The sequence below is a fragment of the Vicugna pacos genome, chromosome 1, assembly GCF_048564905.1.
Source record: "Vicugna pacos chromosome 1, VicPac4, whole genome shotgun sequence".
Lineage (NCBI taxonomy): Eukaryota > Metazoa > Chordata > Mammalia > Artiodactyla > Camelidae > Vicugna > Vicugna pacos.
Window position 1 is genome coordinate 117737180 of NC_132987.1, and position 20760 is coordinate 117757939.

Sequence of the window (20760 nt, forward strand, 5' to 3'; positions counted from 1 at the left end):
CACTGAGTCTTCAAGAGCTAAATTAGCAGACTTTTTGCAGCCCCAGCTGATCTTGCTTTGTGCTACCACGCCTCACCCTGCAACTCTGGTGATGGTCCAGGGTTAGCGCCCCCAAGGCAAGAGCACCCTTCATAAGGCTACAGTGAGAGGTAAGGCCACAGTACCTCCCCACAGCCTGCAGGAAGTGCATGGGGCGCCCTCCTCCTCCTCCTCCTCAACTACAACCTCCTCTGTAGAGTGAGTGGGATGAATAAATGATTCAACAGATACTCAATGGGAAAATGAAATGTTGGAAAACAGGAAAGAGCTATGGCCAACAGTTTTGCTTTCCATAAGGTCAGTGCCAAGAAGCAGTTGTCTTGATGCAAGGTGTCAGAAGTGGGAGAAGAGAGACCCCCATGTCAGACTGAGGAGCCAGCCACTTTCCTTATCTCTGGGACATGTGTTTTAGTAGACAGGGTCCCCGAACTACAGCGAAGGCCTGTGCTATCTGGTCAGGGAAGGCAAGGGCGACAAGGAGGGACAGCTAGTTTGAGATCTTTGACCTGCATGGTGCAGAGCCTCAAACTGAGCACAGCTGTAGGAGCTGAAAATGAACTTGCATCCAGTCAATGAATATTTATGACGGTCAATTGTGTTAGCGAACATACAGTTTATAAATGCAAAATTAATGTGAAAGATCTGTTTCAGTGCAAAATCTCCACCTGCCCTTGAAGTTTTGTCTAAGATTCTCTTCCTTTTTTTATGTTTCCATTTGAACATTTTTTTTTCATTTTGAAAATTAGATTCTCAGAACACAATATGGTTCCTTCCATTTCTCTTTCTCTCCCCTCTCCCTCCCTCCCTCCCTTTTTCTCTTTCTTTCCTTCCTTCCTTTTTCTTTCCTTCCTTCCTTTTTCTTTCCTTCTTTTTTTCTTTCTTTCTTTCTTTCTTTCTTTCTTTCTTTCTTTCTTTCTTTCTTTCTTTCTTTCTTTCTTTTCATTTCTTTTCTTTCTTACGTTTTCTCTTTCTCTTTATAGATTACAATGAATTAAGACTAGTTTTTTAAAAATTTTCTTTGATTGGGAGGTACCTTGGATTTGATTTCTAACCTCTGGCATACTCTAGAGAGATTTCTTACACAGTCGCCAAAATTGTTGATCTAATCTTTGAATGTTGAACTGTGGTAATTTCATTAAAAAAAAAAAGTATCCATGCAAGAAATGCTGATGGGTAAGCCCCCAGCCACAGGAAGAGTGCCAGATGGAGTCAAGGTGTGTGAGATCACTGATTAAAAGATACTTCACCGACTTCTTGCATCATGAATTTCTTGACTTTAGACCCAAACCATCTTCTACTAACTTAATCATGTCTCATTTTTTAATAGTCTGTAGTTTCTTGTGATGGTAGAGTGGAACAGCTGGAGAATCAATGGTTTTACAGAAGAAAAGTTTCTCAAACTGTTGTGCTACAAAGGGTAAGAGCTCACTTGAAAAGCATGAACACATGACTGGTGATGTGCCAGAGCGTGGCCTCCTCCTGGAATTCTCCCCCAGGCTAGTCGGCGAGGCCCTTGATGTCTTAAAAAAGAGACCTCAGTTTTGTAAACATTTCACAGTAAATCAGTATATTGGTGGTGGGTGTTGCCATCTCCTGGACCTCCAAACTTCCCCCAGACCTATGGCTTATTAGATTCAACGAAAAGTTTAGCGAGGGAACAGAAGTACCCAAACGGCTGCCAGTCTGGGACACAGAACAAAGGCCATGCACTAAAGGGCCAGAGGTCAGTGGGACCAAAGAAATCCAGAAAACAGAGACATCGGAACAGAAATGCCTACTGTACTTTGGGAATCTTTTTTTTTGTCTCATTTCTAAAGTTATATATCTAAACCTACATTAATTATACACCTATGTACATCATTTAGAAGTTGTGTTCTACAGTACCTTTGTACATGCTGGGTTTTATTACTAACTGCAAAGGAAAATAATTACATAAGGCGTATATATGTACAGTGTTTAGTCTCTGCCTCACCTGGGTCCTGTAACTGCGATGCCCGCATGGGGCAAGCACCTCGCCCCGCAGATGAAATTTATTGAGACGTATAAAACTGAGGGCTGTACTCCGTGTCTCCCGGCATGAGTGAGTGGGCACCAGAGACCTTCCTGGTCCTGTCCCAGGTGACATCTTTGCCGCACCCAGTTGAGTGTTCTGGTTTTGTACGACACATGCAGGTAAGTGCTTACATCTCCAGGAGTTGGATGTGTCGTATTTAGGGAGAAGACCTGGGCCATAAATGAGGGCACATGACACCCTAACCCAATCCACGTCTACCCTGTCAATCTGAGTAACTGAGAGAGGGCAGGTAGATATTTTACACCTTGAAGATTTGTTTTCTGGTAATGCCAAACTTAAATACAAAGGAAGAACGAAGCAGGAGAGACAGAAAAGAAAGAGAATGAGAGACGAGGGAAGGATGCGGGGGAGAGGAGAGGGGTTGCCCGGCCAGGGGACTAAACTTTGGATTCGTTCTCTAGATTCGCCACATCACCATTCCTTTCCGTCTGCTCCTCGGGGTTCTTTTCTTCCTCCTCTGTCTCCAGTTCTGCGTGTTGGTTGAGTTTGCTGGAGACGGACCAGCTCAGGGGCAGCTCTGCCCTGCTGGCTAACTCGGCCAGCTCTTTGGCGCTGAGGGACGGGGTGCTGGTCTCGTAGGTCTCATGGAAGCTGTTGTAGTCGACTTCGTAGAACCCGTCCTCCAGCGTCAGGACGGGTGTGAACCGGTACCCCCACAGGATCTCACTGGTGATGTAGGAGCTTCGAGCTTGGCACGTCATCCCTGCAGAGAGAGAATGGAGGCTTTAGTGAGTGTGTGCGTGGGCTTTGCATCGCCAAGGGACTTGGTGAGCCAGGCGGGGCTGCTGCGTGCAGCTGTTGAGGCTGTGACCCGCGTAGGGTGCTGTAACTGGGAAGCGCAGCTCCTCCTCCATATTGGATCTGTTTCTTCTACTTTAACCTTTGTATTCTGTTGCTTTTGCTTCGAGATAAGAATGTTGCCTATGGTCTGAAAGACACAGGATATCCCATTCTCGAGGTTCTGACCTTTAAATGTATAGCACTTTTCCATTTATATAGAGATTAAAAAGTTGCAGAACAGAGAATAACATTTGCCTTGTTGGAGGTTTACAGGGACGTCATGACCTAACCTCCGTGGACAGCTGCAAGAACAAAGGATTCTGACACTAAGATGTTTGTAACAACCAACCATACCCCCTCCCTTTTTAGCGTAGAAGAAGCCTGAATTCTAACTTGGGGAAGATGGTTCTTTGGGACACTAGTCCTTCATCTTATCGATCTGCTGACTTTCTGAATGAAGTCTCTGTTCTTTGCCCCAACAACTCACCTCTTGACTTATGGACCTGTTGTGCAGTGTGCAGTACGAGCTTGGACTCGGTAATAGTGCCATAACTAAGGCAGTGCCTTTCTTATTGTAGACACAGGGGGTCATGCCTGTGGTGGATTCCAGGCTTCCCAGCAGAATCCCAGGGAGCAACATGAGAGTTTTGGCTTACACCAGGCAACAATTGCCCTCAGGGTCATGCGCGCACACACACACACACACATGCACACCAGTGCACACTCATGTGATTCTGCTTGTCCACTTTTACTCCAGGATCCCTCTGAGGTCATGACTCTGATCTCACACGGCTTTTAAAGGCTGTGCCTGAGTCCTACTGGGACTTGAATGCTCTGGCCAAAGACTTAGAATGAAATTTGGTTTATGAACTACGCCTATATGTCTTTAAGCTGAATTAGTGTTAACTCCAACCCCCAATGCCATGACACACAGGGCATGACTGTGGTCCCCAAACGAGGTTGGAAGGTATGCCCGCCTGAGTTTGTACTTTCCCCAGGACCAGTGGACATGGTTGTTCAGACTGAGCAATAATGTAATCCTTTAAAGTCACACCATACCCCACCTGCCTGCACTGTGCCCCGGCTCCCCTCCCTGCCTTCCTGCTTAAAGACAAGAAGCCTTTTACTAACGTGCACAGAAATGCCATATGAGCTACCAGCAGCCCAGGAGTCAGGATTAGCTTCCTTTTAAACGTGAAAAGGGAGAACAAGGGACATTCCACCCATCTCCTTAGCAAAGAAAACCAGGCAGCAGGCTTGGTATAAAATATGGGGAATGTCTTTGGTGCGTTTTTTCTGAGGTTGAAGACTTCTCTTGTGAAACTTCTCAGGAAATGGAAACATTCATCCAGCCGTTCCTGCGGGGCTGATTTTTCCATTAGCTCAGTGGACCCAGTGCTAAGGGCCCACAGTGCTTTTAGAGGCCTGTGAAAATTATTATTTTCCTTTAAAATCAGGAGGAAAAAAAAGAACTTTTAGGTAGAAGAAAATATTAGTATATTCATTTTTATATAAAGTATATTATATGCTTTATACATAGTATATAATTATATAAAAACATAATTAAATTGTTTAATGGAATAAAGCGTCCACAAAAGTAAAAGTGACTAGAACTCACGATAGCCATGCTGCAGCCCTGCGATCATTCATCTAGGAAAAGGCCAGCCAGCCAGTCAGTATATTATCCGTCTGGACCGCCGAAAAGATCTACATGCTGAATGCAGGTGGGGTGAGGATGGGTCTCACACAGAGGGGCTCAGGTCTCCAAAGCATTCCCGCAGCACTGTGCTTGCTCTCGTGGCTGGAAGAAGAACCTGGGGTGCCGGGGATGTAGTGACTGACCCAGCTCCAGCTGGTAGAACCTGAGCCAGCACAGCCATCGTCCAGCCCTCCGCACTTCCTCTGAACCCCCCAAGCGGAATGCTACCCTTCTTCAGGATTTCCCTCGCTGACACAATTATTTGATTCTCCCTGCCCCTATACCTCTAAAACAAGTATTGCAGGCCCACTGAGCATTGCAAAGCAAAGAGCAACAGCATATTGCTTTTATTTCTCAAAAAATGTTTCTCTTTTGAGTTACCAACTCTTTACCTGTTTGGGAGTGATGGGGGGAGACAGGTGATGGCAGGGATACATGGCCTCAGAATGAGGCACAAACAGGAAGTCAAAAGGAAATGGTGATAAAATAACTTCATAGCTATGTTTTCCCAAAAAGGAGGTATGTGTTTATTGTAACGTGACTAGAAAACAGGCAATAATAAAATAAAATCCAGGCAATAATAAAATAAAATCCACCTAGATTTTCATTTCTGGCTGTGCAACTAACCAAATGGAGCTAAAAATTAAAAATACAGTTATTGAAATTAAAATCTACATGGAGGTTTAAGATCCAGTTGGAATTGGCCGGAGAGAGAATTAGAAACTTGGGATACAGGTGTGAAGAAACAACACAGGATGCCGCCAAGAGAATGTGACTGGGGGGGGAGTTGGAGAAAGGACCTCCAGAAACTGCCTCCTCCGTGAAAGCAATGAGAACGCTGGCAGCGATGGACGAAGTAGACTCCTTCAGAGCTCTGTAAATGAACTCTGGGAGTGTCTGCTTAAGACAAATGGCTGAATTTCAGGAAGAACCCTGAGCTTTGTGGAGTTTTAGCCTTCCCCCACTCAGCTTTACGTTAGCCTTGAAAAGCCACAGCCTGCAGTTGTGGTGCAAAGGGGCAGCCTAGCAACAGCTGGAGGGGCCAGAACAGGACTGGAGCTCTCAAAGCCTCCTGCTCAGAATTATCATCATTGAAGTGTCTAGTAGTTCCCTAGAAAACCCGGTTTACAAGGCTTGTCTCTTCACGGAGCTTGCCCAGTGTGAATATCCTGTTCCTTTGGGTCATTTGTCAAAAACAACCAGTGGCTGAATTGTGTGTGCCCCCTCCCCCAAATTCATAGGCTGTTCTAACCCCCGGTACCTCAGACTGTGACTGCATTTGGAGAGAGGGTCTCTAAAGAGGTAATTAAGTTAAAATGAGGTCTTTAGGGTGGGTCCTAATCCAGTATGACCGGTGCCATTATAAGAAAAGGAGATTAGTTATACAGGTGCACACAGAGGAAAGGCCATGTGAAGACACAGGGAGAAGACAGCCACTTACACACCAAGGGGAGAGCAGCCAACCCTGCCAACACCTTGACCTTGAACTCCAGAATTACGAGACATAAATTCCTGTTGTTTAAGCCTGTTGGTACTTTGTTATGGGAGCCCTAGTGAACAAATGTGCCTACTGAATTCCATAGTGAAATACCTTTTCAGAGTACCATTGTAATAGGATTGATTTATGTAGCCAAAAATGAATAAGAAAGATTTAAACGAATGCTCATGGATGTGCTTCCAACTTCTATTCATTTTTTGGTGTCCTAATTCATTTTAAAAGAGATTAAAAAGATGATTAATGTATTTGTCTATCAGTACAATAGTAAAAAGTACTTCCAGTGTAAGTTGCTAATATTCCTTTTCTTCCGAAAGATTCCATCTTACATTTTGATGTTGATTCCAGTCCATTCTTTTAAAAAATGTGATTTTTGCTGATGTTGAAAAAGTAACAAAACAAAACCAACTGGGTTAATGTCGTAAGAAAAGTGGGGCTGAGACTTCCGGGCAAGATGGCGGAGTAGAAGGACGCTTGTAAGCCACCCTCTCCCACAAATACACCAAGACCCACATCTACAGACCCACTCAGCCAACCAGAGCACCTGCGGAACTCCAACAGATCATCGCCCTCTTCAAAAGATAAAGACGCCAAAAATCTGGTAGGAGAAAAGGAAACAAGAAAGAACAAAAGGCAAAGCAGCGCGGGACGGGTCCCGCGGGGAGGGAGTGGCAAAGGAGGACTGGCGCTTGCTCGCTGGGTCTCCCCTCTCCAACTGAGAGGCCAGCGGGACGGAGGGGGAGCCTCCGAGGCTCGGATCTGTACAGAGCAGCCCTTGTCTGACAGAACTAAGTTAAACGGGCACAGAGCGTCCCCCCGACAACCAGCCTGAGACGCGGGCCGGCAGCAGCGGGCAGGGCCAGGCTGCATAATCTGGGCGGAGGACGGGGGCGGCTGCACGGAGGAAACTCCGGGGGACTGCAAGGGGCTGGGCGCCAGGGCTGTGGGTGTACAGGACAGAACAACCTGGGCCCTCCATAAAACAGCAAGGTTGATGTGCTCTCGGGGGAAGGGTGCATACCCCCATCTCTGAAAACACGCGGAAACTTTTCAAGGGAAGAGGGGCGGGGCCCAGGCAGAGCCGCCATATTCTCCGGCGCTTAACACCCAGGCGGGGGCAGAGACGAAACCTGCGTCCGCACCGAAGGGCTTAGCAGCCTCAAGGGCCAGACTGAGACGGGCCTACAGCCCTGGGCAGATAGGACCCTTCCATTCTGGTACCCCAGAGAACTTGATCCACAAAGACAAACAAGCATCTCGGTCTTGGCTCGGAGCAGGGACGAGGCTGCCCCTGGGTCTTCCCCGAGCCCACACGCAGAGCGCGACCCGGGCGGAGTGCGACCCGGGCGGAGCGCCGGCCAGGGCGGAGCGCCGGCGCAGAGCGCGCAGCCGCACAGAGCAGCGGAGCTACCGGCGGCGCAGGCAGGGGGAGAGCGGCCCCCCGCCTGTCGGGCAGGAACACAACCCCTGACCGAGGTGCTGGGAAGGGGCACGACCCGCCCTCCTGCCTGGCCAGTCTGCAACATCTGTCTGCGGCATCCAGAGGGGCAGTGACCCGCCCGCCCGCAGCAGAGGAGAGCTGCATCTGACCCCGGGTTAGGAGGAGGCGCGATTTGCTTGCCGACAGGTGCTGGGAGCAGCACAGAAGAGGGTGCCAACGGAGGGCCTATGAAAACAAGCTGAGCTTCCAAAACAGGACGAAGACAGAAGGACTTCACATTAAAAGCACACAGACTCCAGGAGAACACCGACAACCCCCCCTTTTTTTTTTTTTTTTTTGGTTTTTGTTTTGCTTTGTTTTGTTTTTTTGTTTTCTGTTTTTGTTTCTGTTTTGTTTTGTTTTAATCGGTTTTTACCTGTTCTATTTTCAATTACTCTTTTAATTTTTACTTCTTAATTCATTTCTATTTCTCTTGGGTTTTGATGTCCTGTTATTGATTAGACACAGGCTTCAAACACATATATTCATCTCCCCACCCCCTTTTTTTTTTTTTTTTTTTTTTAAGGTTTTAAAAGGACTTCTCCACCCGGTTAATACTCTGCTACAACCCGTTCTTCTATTATTCATTATACATTGTTTTCAAACCCTCTTTCTCCCTTCTTTTAAAAATCTTTCTCTCTTATTCTTTTCTCTTTTTTTCTTTTTTTTCTAAGTTCTATTCCTAAATAGGCATTAGATAGATAAAATCCTTAAGATCCAAAATAGACAACTGATACTTCATAAACCACAGTGCCAGAGAGGTATGAGCAAGATGAAGAAGCAGAGAAACCTTTCCCAATTAAAAGAACAAGAGGAATCCCCTGAAAGAAAGCTCAATGAAATAGACATCGATAGCCTACTAGATCAAGATTTCAAAAAAGGAGTGATCAAATTGCTGAAGGAATTAAAAGAGATAATGCTTAGAGAAATAAAATATGTCAAAAATGAAATTGAAGCTATAAAGAAGAGCCAAGCAAAATGGGAAAACTCAATGACAGAGATGAGGAATGATCTAACAGCTGTGCAAAGCCGACTAGTTAATGCAGAGGAACGAATTAGTGATCTAGAAGACAGGGCAACAGAAAGCACCCATTCAGAAGAACTACAAGATAAGCAAATAAAAAATAATGATAATAGCATAAGGGACCTATGGGATAATATAAAGCATCCCAATCTTCGCATAATAGGGGTCCCAGAAGGGGAAGAAGGATCAAAGGGGATTGAAAAGGTTTTTGAAGAAATCATGACTGAAAACTTCCCAAACTTAAAGAAGGAATCAGATATACAAGTACAGGAAGCTCAGAGGGTCCCAAACAGGAAGAACCCAAATAGACCCACACCAAGACATATCATAATCAAGATGGCCAGAGTCAAGGATAAAGAAATGATTCTAAAGGCAGCAAGAGAAAAGCAAAGAGTGAACTACAAGGGAACCCCCATAAGGCTCTCAGCTGATTTCTCTACACAAACACTACAGGCCAGAAGGGAGTGGCAAGATATATTCAAAGCCCTGAATGAAAAAAAGATGCAGCCTAGGATACTTTATCCAGCAAGGCTATCCTTTAGGATAGAAGGAGAAATAAAGAGTTTCACAGACAAAAAAAAGCTGCAGGAGTTTAGCAACACTAAACCCATGCTAAAAGAAATATTGAAAGGGCTATTCTAAATAGAAAAGCAGCAGGATGCTACAGAAATGAGAAACGTACAACTGGAAAGGTGATAACTCATGAATTACAAATAAAGAAAACACGAAATTATAAAAGAAGACATACAAATCACTGAGAGTGGGAGAGGGAGGCAGGGAAATATAGAATTTTTTTTCTTTCTTTTTTAAAATTTTTTTAACAGTAGGATGGGTTTGAGATCATGTTATTATCAGTTTATTAAAAACGGGTATAGGTTAATAGATTTACAAAAAAGGGTAACCACAAGTCAAAAGTTTACAAGGGAGTCACAAAAATTAAATAAAATCCATGATAATACAAAGGAAAATTACCAAACCACAAAAGGAAGAAGAAAGGAACAAAGAGGATATACCAATTCAACTGCAAAGATAAGTTCAAAATGGCAATAAACACACATCTATCATTAATTACTGTAAATGTTAATGGACTAAATGCTCCAGTCAAGAGACATAGAGTGGCAGACTGGATAATAAAGCAAGAACCTTCAATATGCTGCATACAAGAGACCCACTTTAGGGAGAAGGACACATATAGATTGAGAGTGAAAGGATGGAAAAGGATATTCCATGCAAATGGAAAAGCCAAAAAAGCAGGTGTTGCAGTACTGATTTCAGACAAAATAGACTTTAAAACAAAGGCCATAAAGAAAGATAAAGAAGGACATTTTATAATGATTAAAGGAGTGATACAAGATGAAGATATTACACTCGTTAATATATATGCACCCAATATAGGAGCACCTAAGTACATACAAGAATTACTAACAAAGGGGGATATTGATGGGAATACAATCATAGTTGGAGATTTTAACACTGCATTAACATCACTAGACAGATCTTCCAGACAGAAAATAAACAAGGCAACAGAGAAATTAAATACTACAATAGAAAAACTAGATTTGGTGGACATTTTCAGAGCTTTACACCCCCAAAAAATAGAATATACATTCTTTTCAAGTGCACATGGAACATTTTCCAGGATTGATCATGTACTTGGACACAAAAGAAACCTCAACAAATTTAAGAAGATAGAAATTATCTCAAGCATCTTTACTGACCACAATGCCATGAAACTGGAAATCAACAACAGAGAAACAAAGGAGAAAAAAAGAAAAGCATGGAGATTAAACAATATGTTATTGAAAAAACAATGGATCAATGAGGAAATCAAAGCTGAAATTAAAAAATACCTTGAGACAAATGATAATGAAAGCACAACCACTCAAAACCTATGGGACACAGCAAAGGCAGTGCTAAGAGGGAAGTTTATAGCGATACAGGCCTTTCTCAAAAAAGAAGAACAATCTCAAATAAACAAGTTAACCCACCACCTAAATCAATTAGAAAAAGAAGAACAAAAAGCCCCAAAAAGCAGCAGAAGGAAGGAAATAATAAAGATCAGAGAGGAATTAAATACAATAGAGATTAACAAGACCATAGAAAAAATCAACCAAACCAAAAGTTGGTTTTTTGAAAAAGTAAATAAAATCGACAAACCTCTGGCCAAACTCACAAAAAAGAAAAAAGAGAGAGCACAAATTAGCAAAATAAGAAAGGAAAATGGAGAAATTACAACAAACAAAATAGAAATACAGAATATCATACGAGAATATTATGAAAAACTATATGGAACCAAACTGGATAACCTAGAGGAGATGGACAAGTTTCTGGAAACATACTGTCCACCAAAACTGAATCAAGAAGAAACTGAACACTTGAACAACCCGATCACTAGAAAGGAAATAGAAATAGCAATTAAAAACCTCCCTACAAATAAAAGTCCAGGACCGGACGGCTTCACCGGGGAATTCTACCAAACATACAAAGAAGAACTCATACCAGTCCTTCTCAAACTCTTCCAGACGATTGAAAAGGAGGGAATACTCCCAAACTCTTTCTATGAAGCCACCATCACCCTGATACCAAAACCAGGCAAAGACACTACAAAAAAAGAGAATTATAGGCCAATATCACTGATGAACATAGACGCCAAAATCCTCACCAAAATTTTAGCAAATAGAATCCAACAACACATAAAAAAGATTATACAACATGACCAAGTGGGGTTCATCCCAGGGACACAAGGCTGGTTCAACATACGCAAATCAATCAATGTAATACATCACATCAACAAGAGAAAGGACAAAAACCACATGATCATCTCAATCGATGCAGAAAAAGCATTTGATAAAATTCAACACCCATTTATGATAAAAACTCTCGCCAAAGTGGGTATAGAGGGAACATATCTCAACATAATAAAAGCTATATATGACAAACCTATAGCCAGCATAGTTCTCAACGGTGAAAAACTCAAAAGCTTCCCACTAAAATCTGGGACAAGACAAGGATGCCCACTATCACCACTCCTATTCAATATAGTCCTGGAAGTCCTAGCCACAGCAATCAGGCAAGAGGAAGAAATAAAAGGGATCCAAATTGGAAAAGAAGAGGTAAAAGTGTCATTATATGCTGATGACATGTTACTATATATAGAAAACCCTAAAAGGTCCACAAAAAAGCTACTAGAGCTGATCGAAGAATTCAGCAAGGTAGCAGGTTACAAAATTAATGTTCAAAAATCAGTTGCCTTTCTTTACACTAACGATAAATCAACAGAAATAGAAAGTAAAGAAACAATCCCCTTTAAAATAGCACCCAAAGTAATAAAATATCTGGGAATAAATCTAACCAAGGAGGTGAAAGAATTATACACAGAAAACTATAAACCATTGATGAAGGAAATTAAAGAAGACTTTAAAAAATGGAAAGATATTCCATGCTCTTGGATTGGAAGAATCAATATTGTTAAAATGGTCACACTGCCCAAGGCAATCTACAGATTTAATGCAATCCCTATCCAATTACCCAGGACATATTTCACAGAACTAGAACAAATCATAATAAAATTTATATGGAACCATCAAAGACCTAGAATTGCTAAAGCATTACTGAAGAGAAAGAATGAGGCTGGAGGAATAACTCTCCCAGACTTCAGACAATACTATAGAGCTACAGTCATCAAGACAGCATGGTATTGGTACCAAAACAGACATATAGACCAATGGAACAGAATAGAGAGCCCAGAAATGAACCCACAAACTTTTGGTCAACTCATCTTCGACAAAGGAGGCAAGAATATACAATGGAATAAAGACAGTCTCTTCAGCAAATGGTGTTGGGAAAACTGGACAGCAGCATGTAAAACAATGAAGCTAGAACACACCCTTACACCATATACAAAAATCAACTCAAAATGGATTAAAGACTTAAACATAAGACAAGATACAATAAACCTCCTAGAGGAAAACATAGGCAAAACATTATCTGACATACATTTCAAAAATTTTCTCCTAGAAGAAATAAAAGCAAGAATAAACAAATGGGACCTAATGAAACTTACAAGCTTCTGCAGAGCAAAGGAAACCAGAGATAAAACAAGAAGAAAACCTACGGAATGGGAGAAAATTTTTGCAAGTGAAACTGACAAAGGCTTGATCTCCAAAATATATAAGCAGCTCATACTACTCAATAAGAAAAAAATAAACAACCCAATCCAAAAATGGGCAGAAGACCTAAACAAGCAATTCGCCAAGGAAGACATACAAATGATCAAAAAACACATGAAAAAATGTTCAATATCACTAATTATCAGAGAAATGCAAATCAAAACTACAATGAGGTATCACCTCACACCAGTCAGAATGGCCGTCATTCAAAAATCCAAAAATGACAAATGCTGGAGAGGCTGTGGAGAAAGGGGAACCCTCCTACACTGCTGGTGGGAATGCAGTTTGGTGCAGCCACTATGGAAAACAGTGTGGCGATTCCTCAAAAGACTAGGAATAGACTTACCATATGACCCAGGAATCCCACTCCTGGGCTTGTACCCAGAAGGAAATCTACTTCAGGATGACACCTGCACCCCAATGTTCATAGCAGCACTATTTACAATAGCCAAAACATGGAAACAACCTAAATGTCCATCAACAGGTGACTGGATAAAGAAGAGGTGGTATATTTATACAATGGAATACTACTCAGCCATAAAAACCGACAACATAATGCCATTTGCAGCAACATGGATGCTCCTAGAGAATGTCATTCTAAGTGAAGTAAGCCAGAAAGAGAAAGAAAAATACCATATGAGATCGCTCATATGTGGAATCTAAAAAACAAAAACAAACAAACAAACAAAAACAAAGCATAAATACAGAACAGAAATGGACTCATGGACAGAGAATACAGACTTGTGGTTACCGGGGGGGGGGGGGTAGAGGGTGGGAAGGGATAGACTGGGATTTCAAAATTGTAGAACAGATAAACAAGATTACACTGTATAGCACAGGGAAATATACACAAAATGTTATGATAAATCACAGAGAAAAAAATGTGACAATGAGTGTGTATATGTCCATGTATGACTGAAAAATTGTACTGAACACTGGAATTTGACACAACACTGTAAAATGATTATGAATCAATAAAAATGTAAAAAAAAAAAAACAAAAAAACAAAAAAACAAAAAAACAAAAAAAAAAAAAAAAAGAAAAGTGGGGCTGACAAAATTACATCAGCAGGGGACAGTGGAGCTCCGGTGATTTGTGATGTCACTTTAACTCTGTGAAGTGTGACTGTGACTCTGAGACCAATTTTTCATGGATTGTGTCTCAGGCTTTGAAATGAGTGTAAGCAGAGGATGCAGAAATTTCTTTGCTTCATAAAAAGGATTAAAAATGAAAATCGTAAAAATGTTCACAGCTCTAATGAAGGAAAACAGGAATGACAAATGTATGTTTACCATGCCTGTAAGGTTTAGATACCACCTATCTATGTGTATATAGAAATATAAGGTGAAAAGGAGAACTCATCAGAAAAAGGATTCTGTCAGTATGCATGCAAGTTGTGGTTGCTTTTCACATCAGAAAGATCATCACAGGGTCTCCTGAGGTAGGCGTTTCAGCGAGTAAAGCAACCTCTGGGAAAAGAAGACGCTTCTTTTGTCAAGCAGAATAAAACCTGCAAAGCCCTCCAAGCTCCGATCACACGTTTTCCTCTGGGCACGCTGGCTGTCCTGCTGTTTGCATTCGTGCTCTTGTGCCTGTATTTGTGGTATTTGCTTCGTCTGGTATGCCCTTTCCCCAGTGGGATATTGGTCATCTTTCGAGAGCTAACGAATTTATTATCTCCTTTCTAAAGCGCTCTGTGACCAACCAGTCTCCAGTTGGAACTGTGAGCCCAGGGCTACCATGACACTTCAGTTACACCCTGTTATGGGCCTTAGCGCCGCCTTTGCAGCTAGTGGTGTCTTTCCCTCGTTGGACTGTGAATGCCTTGAGGTTTGTTTCTCTTGTTTGTCTCCGTATTCCTAGCATTTGGCATAGTGCTTCAACCTTGGAGTTTCCCCCTAAATACTTGTTTTTCAGTGAAGAGAGAGGACTTAGGGAACTATAGAGAGGCAACTTAGTATTATTGGTTGGAAATGTCTGAAATGAATTATTGAATTAAAAGATGGCTTGTGAGACACTGGAAAAGAAAGTAGGAGATTTCTACTTCCAGCGGTATGTCAAACTACCTAGGGAGGACCCTCGGCTAGAATACAAACTAGATACTGGAAAGTTACAAAAGCCCTAACTGTAATCAGAAGTAAGTCCAATATAAAGTAAGGGCAGTCCCATCCCTTACTTTTGTTGGGTAAGATGAAATAAGTATAGCTTTTCTCTCTCACTGATTGCAACCAGGACTTCTACCGCCTGCAGTCTCTGGACAGTTGTTATTAGCGGCAAGATCGGGGTACCAAAACTTGAAGAATGACTTGTTTGGGGATAAATTTCTTGTTTTGTTTTTTTCCTCTTTTATGCTCTGGCTTAACCTGAGAGTGGTCCCAGGTTAGAACTGGGCAGCAGGTGCTGGCAACAGAACCTCAGAGGGAAAATCTGTCTTTCTGGCAAAGGACCAGGACAGCATGTCTGAGCGGGAGCAGGGGGTGGGGAGGCCCTGTTAAGTTCTGTCCCTCTGCACCCAGCGCTCAGGGCTTCCCTGTCTGGAGCCGGGAGGAAGGCTTTCTGGCCAGAGGACTGGGAATGGGGGACTCTGCGGACCAGAGTTTGTGGCTGTGTTTCTTCTCTTTTCTCACTCTCCCAGAGTGACCCCGAGGCAGTGAAACTATACAGCAGTGTGGGGAGAGATCCTTTTGGAGAGAGATCCGAGAAGAGGGTGTCTAGGAGACCTGGGAGCTGCGAAGGCTGGGGAATCCCAGAGAGCACAGTCCTGGAGAGGAGGCTCCCCTAATTCTGTGTGTGAATTGATGCAAGTCCTGAGCTTTGCGTGCCCGGGACCAAGAACAAAAAGAAAAGATGAGTGGAAAGAAATGACTATGTGTTTCATAACATATAATCACACTTCTAAACAACTTCAATGAAGAAACTATAATGGAAGTTCAATAGTACTTACTGAATCATATTGAAATTTAAAATGTCAATACATGGAAAGTAAGGAAAATGCACAGGCTTCAATGCTTACATTACAGCAGAAAGTCGGTGCAGAATTAGAAAAAGAAAAACAGGATGAATCCACGGGCAATAGGCAATAAATATCAGTGTATAAATTAATAAATTAGAAAATATGATATTGAGTGCAAAAGCAAGTCATATAGAATAAATAAAATATGATACTTTTTTATAAAGCTAAAAGTAAGCGTAAATAATATATCATTTAGGGGCACGTAGAGAAATTTTTTTTTAAGAGATCAAGGGAATGATAAAAGTAAGTAGTTATGTTGGGGTGGAGAAGGGAAGCAGAAGTAGCTGTAACAGTGATGTTCTAGCTTTTAAATTGAACAGTCAAATGAGAAGTGTTTTCTTATGCCTGTAACATATGTGACAGACATTATTTAGTACTTGCCAAGCACTATAATCAATTAATTATAGGGAGGTGTAGCTATACATATAGGTAGGGAGGTAATTAGGTTTTATTTACTTATTTGATTTATTTTTTAATGGAGGTACTGGGGATTGAACCTAGGACCTCATGCATGCTACGCACACACTATACCACTGAGCTATACTCTCCAACACCGCAAGCACGGTATTTTGAAAGGTCACTAATTCCATTTGTTGTTGGAGTATTAGCCTGCTTATCCTTTGTGCAAAGGGTCTTCTTGTTCTGTGTTAACCATCCATTTACTTGGGTAATATTTATTAAATGGGATCCATGCGTTGGTATGGTGTCCTAGCCTCAGGGAACTTACAGTCCAACTTTTCATTCCTGCAGCAGCTCAGAATCAGGTACTGTGACTGGGACTTTCAGAAGTGAGGACCCTTGCCTGTGTTCCCTAGTAACCAAGGGCTCACGATGAGCAACATCAGACGGGGTGCCTCGGGCCTTCACAATGTATGGTGGGGGGCAGGGGAAGGGAGGGCGGCTTGGTGCATCTGGGGCCTGACCTCCGTCCGTGGTCCCTTGGGCTCTGTGCTCTAGTGGATGGAATTAAACAGAAATGCATGATTGTGTCTCCCACGTTTGAACTTGTTTTTCATGCATTTTTATTTCCTTGACATTGAGTCAGAAATTGAGTCTCTGGGAAGTAGGATACTACCCTACATTGCCTCCTTGACTGCTTTCTGTGCAGATCACCCTGGGAAATTCACAATGGAGAGGCACTGTAGAGGTGGGCAAGGCTAAATCAGGGAGGGGGACGTGGCCTCTAAGGCCTGTGCTGTGAGTGATGGTCCTCGTCTTGTCCTTATTCTTCATTATCATCGTCATCATGTACTATTCCTAAGTAGTTACTTTGAGCTGGGGCTTTCCTGCGCCCTTTACCTTGCTTCCTTTTTTTCTGAGGTACAGTCAGCTACAATGTGTCAGTCTCTGGTGTACGGCATAATGTCCCCGTCATGCATATGCACACATATATTCGTTTTCATATTCTTACCTTTTTATTTCTTTCAGTCCTTATAACAGCCCCACACGCCCATGCTATTATACCCTATTTTACGGATGCGGAAGCTGAGGTGTAGAGACCATTCACGTCATACCTCTGGGGAATCTGGCCCCACAATCTCAAAAGAAACAGGCAGACGTGGAGGGGAGCAGGTGCCATTGCAAGGCAGCGCCGGGGAAAGTGACTAGAGGAGGAAGGGCATCCTGGAGTGCTCGCAGGGCCAGGAGCACCTTGCACTTTGTGCTTGAGGAGGCTCCTTAATTTCCGTAGCAGCGTTGCCTGGTTTATTTCCCCAGAGCCCAAAGGGGTATGTGTGTGTGTATCTTTAAAAAATGATTGCCTTTCATAATTTCTCCACTGAGAACCTCTCTGGTTGGAACTCTGGTTAATCTTCCAAGAGTTTAACTTGCATGGGAGTGAACAGAAACAGCCCATCTTTTTGGTGGCTTTCCATTCCTTGAGTTAGACTGTGTCAGAAGTAAGGAGTGGAGAGGGAGGGAGAGTTTGCTGGTGGTGGTGGTGGTGGTGAATTAAAATCCCTGGAAGGCAGGAAACCAAACTGAGGCCCAGCTGAGGGACTCACATGCACTGAGCAAACACAGGTCGGGCCCTGCGAGATGGAGATTTAACAGGCAAAGCCCTATTTTTAGATTCGCAGTGACAAATTATGACGGGAGATGTTTTGTGCTGAATACCAATGTGATGAAAGCCATCCTCAAGAGAGAGCCCCCTGGATAAAGCCAGAAGTATTCACTCAGAGATAGAACATGCATCAAAATTGACTGGAGAATATAATTCCAATAAAATAAGATGGATAGAAACCACCCTCACCACATTGGAATACTGTAAAATTAATTTATGTTGCCAGTATTCAGAAACAATTGACTACAGACGTTTTGCCTTTTTATTTCAAATACCAGGCTACATGATGTAATGTTTTCCTTTACTCCTTGTTCTCATTCTCAATAAAAACTGCACTGAATTAACACAGTAATAAAGCATTCTGCACTTACGTTTATAGGTCTTCACGTGGGGGAACAATGTTGGTGATTTATGAAGCCCAGTGTCAGAAAGCAGCAGTATAGAGCGATCTCTTCCATAAGGTGATAATGATGTGAATTCAGTGGGCTCAGCCAGCTGCTGATCATTTAAACAACGAGCCCTGCCTTGTGCTCAGGTTAAAAACCCCTCCAATAAACAGCCATGCTTCTTCTGTTACCGAAATTTTGGAGGGCCATTGAGGTTCACCTCTGGCTACACCCCAAAATATTGAAATATGCATTTTTTAATGTCTAAAATAAGACCTTCTACGTGTGTACCCCTAGTGCTACTCTCCCCAAAGTGGCTGATAAATTTGTAAATCAAATATTGAATTAAGTTATAAACATTACTTATTGGGTGTTTGTTGTATGTCAGGCACTGAATGCTTTTATATGCATCAACCAACTGACAACATCTTACAACAGCCCTCTTCGCTGGATGATGCTATGATATCTACATTACATATAAGCAAACTAAGGGAAAGAGAGGTTAAGTACCTTTTATGGGTCACGCAGTTTTATGTACTGAATTGTATGCCTCCAAAATTCCAACGTTGAACTCTAATCCCCTAATGTGACTGGATTTGGAAATAGGAACTATAGGGAGGGACTTAAGGTTAAATGAAGTCACCTAGTCTAATAGGACTGGTGTCCCTGTGGGAGGAAGAAACGCCAGGGAGCTTTCGCTCTTTCCACATGTCCACATGTGCTCCATGAGGACACAGTGAGAAGGTGGCCATCTACAAGCCGAGAAGAAAGACCCCACCAGAAACCCACCCTGATGACTCCTTGATTTTGGACTTCTATCCTTCAGAATAATGAGAAAATAAATTTCTGTTGGACAAGCCACCCTATCTGTGATATTTTGTTATGGCAGCCAGAGCAGACTAGTAGCAGAGGAGTGGAACCAGGGTGCTAATTTAAGGAGTCAGGCTCCAGAGCCTATGCCCTCAACTGTCACACTATTATTTCCACTTTTGAAAAAGGAACCGTGTGTTGATTGTGATCTTCATAACTCCTACAAATGCCTTATACTTATACTTACAGAATAACGTGGAGTGTGGATGAAGCATCATGGCCAAAGTGATGCTGCCACTAGGTGATGTAACTTGGCTGCCAACTGGTACCTGCTCACTGTTTGTCTTATCCGTGTTTCCACTCTCTCCTAGCTACCATTTTTTCCCAGCAGCCCTCCTAAGCCTGTCCACTCTTACCTTGTCTTCCATACAAATATGCTTATTCTCCACTAACTCTGGACTACTGGCTACCATATTCAGAACCTTGCTTGGAGACACTATGCAACCTTGATGCTTTTTTTAAAGAAAGCATGAGAGACTCTCAAATCAGGTCACAAAACGCAGGATGCTTCTTCAGTCTCTCCTGTTCTATATTTGTATCTCTCTTCTCCAGTGGTTCCCAGTTCCCAACAAGCTCCATATTTATCATTGACTCTATCCTACCAACAGTTTTGGTGTTATTACACCAAGAAGTCTGCTGAGGAACTGTTTTTACAAGACTCAGACCTCAAAGCAGAAGACCAGATATTCTTCCAGTTGAAAGAAGAAACCCCAGGTGACTTTCTAAGAAACCCCCACTATGTACCAGTAGGTAGTGCTAACCAATCACAGACTGCCCAGTGAGCTTGAAAACCCATCAGAAAACTTCCCTGCTTCCAGCAGCTCTACAACAAAACGTGTACCAATCAAGGACTCGTTTTTACTCCTTTTACTCTATAAAGCCCACCCCTTTCAAAGTTCTATGAGTTTCTACCGGAAGGAATGAGTTAGTAGCAGATTGTCCCTTATGGTCTGAATAAACTGCCTTTTGTCAATAGTACAGGTGGCCTTGGTCCTTTTCACCATCAGCCACAAACCTATAAGGTAAAATGAAAAAGTGCAGTTCTTTTTAATCTTGGGATATTTCCACTGAGAGAGTACCATCAAAGTCGTGAGTTCAAAAGCTATTGAATTCATTCTTTTTTCTATGTGGCCGTGTTATCTGTTTTATATCTAGTGCAGTTCATTTGTTTCTAATTGTAATTCCTTTCAGGATTTGCTTTTGTCATCTTTTTTTTTTTTCTTAAAAAAAGAAAAAGACACTGTAAACCGTTTAAATAGTCCAAAAATTAGGCCAGCATAAAAAGATATATTCAGAAATGTCTCATTCCTATCTCTACTCTTTCTATCCCATTTCTGCCCACCTTCTGTATGTGGCCCTTTTCATGAATTTCTGCCTTACTCTTCCTGTGTTTCCTTTTGTAATAATAAGCAAACATAGGTATACGCATATTCTTTTTTCCCCCTTGTTTGCATTTTTAAAAATTGAAGTATAGTCGATTTACAATGTTGTGTTAGTTTCTGGTGTACAGCATAGTGATTCAGTTATATATGTGTGTATGCATGTAAATAGATATATAGATTCCTTTTCTTATTCTTTTTCATTATGGGCTGTTGCAAGATATTGAATATAGTTCCCTGTGCTCTACAGTAGGAACCTGTGTTTCTCTATTTTATATTTGGTCGTTAGT

At 42.2% G+C, this 20760-nt stretch overlaps 1 protein-coding gene and 1 long non-coding RNA gene across 3 annotated transcripts in view; one reads left to right on the plus strand and one right to left on the minus strand.

The window, feature by feature from the left end:
• LOC140698682 (uncharacterized) overlaps nt 1-20760 on the plus strand; it is a 71657-nt gene that overhangs the window by 40120 nt on the left and 10777 nt on the right. Inside the window, exon 2 of one of the 2 annotated variants that reach the window (XR_012076510.1) lies at nt 14451-14590. The exons of the other annotated variant lie outside the window; for it this stretch is intronic. This is a non-coding gene — a long non-coding RNA (uncharacterized lncRNA). The remainder of the gene's footprint in view (nt 1-14450; nt 14591-20760) is intronic. 2 annotated transcript variants of the gene reach the window in all.
• KCNJ6 (potassium inwardly rectifying channel subfamily J member 6) overlaps nt 1843-20760 on the minus strand; it is a 245992-nt gene continuing 227074 nt past the window's right edge. Inside the window, exon 4 of the mRNA XM_006204974.4 lies at nt 1843-2816. Within this exon, the coding sequence (XP_006205036.1) occupies nt 2491-2816 (326 nt within the window). The 3' untranslated portion in view covers nt 1843-2490. The remainder of the gene's footprint in view (nt 2817-20760) is intronic.